Source organism: Euphorbia lathyris, chromosome 9 (genome assembly GCF_963576675.1).
Source record: "Euphorbia lathyris chromosome 9, ddEupLath1.1, whole genome shotgun sequence".
Classification (NCBI taxonomy): Eukaryota; Viridiplantae; Streptophyta; class Magnoliopsida; order Malpighiales; family Euphorbiaceae; genus Euphorbia; species Euphorbia lathyris.
Window position 1 is genome coordinate 52,560,673 of NC_088918.1, and position 4,478 is coordinate 52,565,150.

General features: G+C 36.5%; 1 protein-coding gene across 2 annotated transcripts; it reads right to left on the reverse strand.

Annotated features, from left to right (window-relative positions):
- Window positions 1-1,200: 1,200 nt before the first annotated feature.
- LOC136206116 (uncharacterized) lies at window positions 1,201-4,148 on the reverse strand. Of its 2 annotated transcripts, XM_065997041.1 has the most exons (8): window positions 3,991-4,148; window positions 3,761-3,910; window positions 3,420-3,596; window positions 2,717-2,805; window positions 2,572-2,636; window positions 2,274-2,376; window positions 1,539-1,649; window positions 1,201-1,459 (listed from the first exon to the last, which is right to left on the reverse strand). In XM_065997041.1, exons 1-8 carry the CDS (start codon window positions 4,082-4,084, stop codon window positions 1,337-1,339), a joined length of 912 nt encoding a protein of 303 aa, XP_065853113.1. In that variant the 5' UTR covers window positions 4,085-4,148; the 3' UTR covers window positions 1,201-1,336. The 2 variants fall into 2 exon arrangements, with proteins under 2 accessions (XP_065853113.1, XP_065853114.1); XM_065997042.1 differs by lacking the exon at window positions 3,420-3,596.
- Window positions 4,149-4,478: the final 330 nt, after the last annotated feature.

The window sequence follows — 4,478 nt, forward strand, 5'->3', positions numbered from 1 at the left end:
CAAGAGAAGTTGGATTAGAAATGAAATGCCAACCTTGTTTTCCAATCAAAGCCTTGAGAGACTCATTAAGTACATAGGCAAATATTTCACCATTAATTTTAAAAGAAAATCTTTCCCCACTCGAAAGTTCCTCCTGCTTGTCCCAGGACTACATTTTCTAACTATCCTCATCTTTAAGATATTTGGACACTAACACTTTTATTTCTGCCAAGTAATGAAGGTAATCCAAGCTGTTCGAAAACTTGTAGAAAGTTACAACATTGAACATGCAAAAGGCCATACGCAGATTCATAAGAATGCATATAGACTAGATAGGTGTCAAAGATTAATATAAGATATATGATTGGACCTTAACTATTAGTTCGAGCTTTTAGTTCAATCGGTTTCATGACACTAGGTATTATGAAGAAGATGTTGCAACATTAAGGAGAATGGACAAATAGGGGAATGAGGGACATCCTTGCCTTAAACTCGAGATGGGCTGAAAGGATCGAGTTCTTTTTCGATGCTCAACACTGAAAATGAAAAAGAGACAAATTCCACACGCTCCATAATCAAGTGAATACAATGTAGATCAAACCCAAATGGTGCATCATACCTCTCAAGAAGTATAACTCTACACGATAATATGCCTTCATAATATCAAAGTGTAAGTGCGGACAATTTTTTCAATTATGGGGCAAGTGTTGAATTGTAATGCTTACCTGGAGTCTCAAGTCAGTATAAAGACTATTATAGGGGTGTGACTGGTCACCATCATTGAGACAGCGAACCCCTATTTACCGCGCTTCTTAGTTTTAAGGTAGTGGGAAAGCTCAAAAGCCACAAGTATGTTGTCTGTTATCAATTGACCAGGAAATAAAGGCACTTTGCGACTATGAGATGGCGGAGTTTAGCACATGTTTAAGATGATTAGCAAGTGTCTTCGCCAAAATTTTATATTCGACATTACAAAGAGCAATTGGGGGAAAATCCTTTTCCATCTTAGGATTCAAAACTTAGACGAGTCTTGTTCTAAGATGCAGGCAGAGGAGGAGAGTTTAACACTTAGAGACACACAGTGGTCACTTGTTCATACTCAGAGACTGTCTTATAAGAGCAAAAGAAACATGAACAATACTCCTCATCACTCTAAACAATCATCTAATTACATATAAAATTTCTAAAAAGCAGTTAAAGCAATATAAAAAAACCAGTAAATGAGTTCAAGCTCAGCCATTAATACAACAACCAGAGGTTAAGTTAACAAACCAACTCTCATTATTTTTATAACTATATTATCTGAAACTTACAAGTTCTAATACATTATATAATATATTTCACAGGCTCACCAGGTTCAAACAACAGCATCAGCTGCAGAAGGGACTTGCTTCAGAATAAAAACAGGATCTCCCACATTAACTATGTTCCCTCCTTCACTATTATCATCCTTCCAAACTAGATTCTGCCCAAAGTAGATCTGCACAAGCATTTCACAATTCACATGATTATTTTTTATCAACAAAAGAACATGGTTTCGGCTCTGGGGTACCACTCACCTTGCCTTGCTGTTTCTTGTTTGGACGCAATACTTTATCAGATCGGATTTCCATTAGAGTTTTATTCGGCTCTGATCCCTGTATCGCAGTATCTTGATCGATTGTAGGTATCTGCATGGAACAAGAAGCACAAGAGCGAATATTGGAAAATACAATCTTCGTTTCTAGTTTACAGGTTGTGAATGCCTAATCTTGCACACATCACCGCTTATGCTAGGAAAGAAGAAAAGTTGGAAAATGCCATTAGTTATTAAAGGCGCAAGGCACACTAAGGCGCTAAGGAGGTCCTGGAGCCTAGAGCGTGCCTGATGAACAGCAGGCACAGAAAATAAAAATGTATACAAAATCTAAATATCAATTTTTGATACTAATGTCACTAATACTAGTACTAGTTAAAGCATAACTCATGGTGAACCAAAAAACACATTTATAACCACATAAACAAGACAAACCACATGAAAACATATTATTAAACGTCAAAAACACCAAGTTAAATTCATAGAGACATTCTTAACCTAACTGATCCTAATAAACTATTAAGCATTCATTTTCAATCAAAAAGAGACATAAAAGAACTAATAATCATCATCCTCAAGATTAATATCGTGCTCTCCATTATCATTTTCATCTCCAGTTTCATGCCCATGCTAAATATGTATTCAGCATTTTGCAAATTGTTTGCTGTCTGCAGCTTATGCTAGGAAAGAAGAAAAATGGGGAAATACAGCTTCATACCTTACAGCGGGAACATAACCTGACACTTTGAAACATGGAGTTATTTATCCTAACTTCTGTCCACAAGTCCTCAGAAAATGGTTCACAACCATTAACAAGGATGCTGTAACATATTAAAAAAAAGAGCATTCAGAAGATGAAACAATAGAAAGATGGAAAAGTAGTGCTACTGGAATACTACATAATCTTAATAGCATCTGCATATTAAGGGATGAGTAATATTTTGATGACTGATTTAATAACATATGTATGCTTTCAACTAAGAGAGTATATATGTCATCGGTGTATAAACATATACTTGGGTCTAAACCGGTTAATTGGAACTGGCTCCTTGAGAAGCTTATTTAGTGCATCCAATGATCCCTGCAAAAGAGGTAGATCCAGATCTAAGATTCATGTAAATGGAAGAAATCAAGTTATATTTATGTCATAACGTGACTAACTTGAGATATCAGCATGTACGGAAAGAGGTCAGCAAACATAACATTGTGCCCACGAGCATAATCAGGATCCACTGGCCTAGTTTCTGATGCTGCAGTAGTTAAAGTAATGAATATTTAGCTAAGCATTTACTGTCAAATTAAGGTTAATATATGACTAAGCAAATTATATAATAGCAACATGGCTGTGCTATTCAGTCTTCAACCATAACCAACCAAGTATTTTCTTTTTCCCATTACACCCTACCTAATGTGCTGTCAACCGGTTAGTTCAGTTCATGTTCATACAACAACAACAAAGCCTTAGTCCCGAAATGATTCGGGATCGGCTAACATGAACCATCATATGAAACCGTGCAATCAAGTCGTGTCAGCGATACAAATTCTCTCCATCCACTCTGTACTATCCATATTCTCCATCCACTCTGTACTATCCATATTCTCCTCAATCCCTGATAAACTCATATCACTCTCGATCACCCTCCTCCAAGTTTGCTTAGATCTACCCCTAAGCCTCACCCCTACATCCCTATCCCTTTGCCACGTGGGTTTTCCCTCATTTTATTCTCAATAGATGCAACCCCTGCTTTTGTCCAATTATTTCATTACTCACCCTATCCTTTCTCGTATGACCACACATCCATCTCAACGGTGTTTCACTGCCCAACACTCCGGACCATATAAATTAACCAAATTTGAATTAAACCTGTATTAAAACGCACTAGCCGACTGGGTTTCCCAATATAATCTGAAAACCATTTTGCTGCTTCAGCTCCCTCATCCAGGGCTGAGCCAGACCATTCCCATACTGAGACACCAGATGTTACTTCCTGTGGTTTTGTCAGTGGTATGTTCAGCACACCCATCCCTGGAGCCTTTATTACTGTGAGAGACAAATGAATTCATTGTGATTCCAAGGCTAAAACACATAAAAAAACATAAACTTCAAGAAAAATGCAACATTTCATTTCTAATTAAATAGAAGATAAGAAAATAATATATAAAGGAAAAAAGAGCATATAATATAATACAATAGAGTAAATATACCCATATAAGAGTTGCTAGAAGGTTCCCAAGTATCTGAGAAGGCTTCAAGTGGCAGTTCAACCTGAACCAAAGCAAGCTTTGGTTCAACTCTTTGAGTATAAGCTCTTCCTTTGTCGTTCACAACTAACCAATTACGATCCCACCGGAATCCTGTATATCCAAGCAAGCATAAAATATACAAATAAAACATAGAAAATAAATAAAATCTAGTTTGCACATAGCTAATATACCAGTAGCAGTAAGCGTAGCATGAGAAACAGAGATGGCACGGCATGACTTGATCGGATATATGAAGATAGATGATACTTTCGCAATTGCCTCCATCAATTTTCACTCTATTCTTCGCAAACGGTGTATCGTGATTCAAAGACAGAATTTGGATGAAGACCACTCATCAGACTGCCTTATATAGCCAAGAAGAATACAAAACCGACAACAAAGAAACCGGAAGCGGTGCCGTGTGCAACTTTTGCCGACGGTATTTTAGTAATTTTGTGATTATGTTTTTTTTTTTTTCTAAACAGTAGAATGAAAAATGTTGATGTGGTACGTTGATTTTGGAATGACCGATCATAATTACTGACTATACACTTTAGTGTGAAGTTATCATACGTGTAAAATTGAAATTTGTATACTAAAGTTTGAAAATGGGTAAAAGTTGTACATCACGTATGTAATTTATCTAGAAAAATAAATAATTATCGACCGGCAATAAGGC

Excerpts from the sequence above, each read along its gene's own strand:
- LOC136206116 (XM_065997041.1), bottom strand. The coding sequence starts at position 4,084 with ATGGAGGCAATTGCGAAAGTATCATCTATCTTCATATATCCGATCAAG. Across the intron at positions 2,806-3,419 it reads GCTAGTGCGTTTTAATACAG|CATCAGAAACTAGGCCAGTG; the intron begins GTTTAATTCAAA and ends TAACTACTGCAG. Across the intron at positions 2,637-2,716 it reads CGTACATGCTGATATCTCAA|GGATCATTGGATGCACTAAA; the intron begins GTTAGTCACGTT and ends CCTCTTTTGCAG.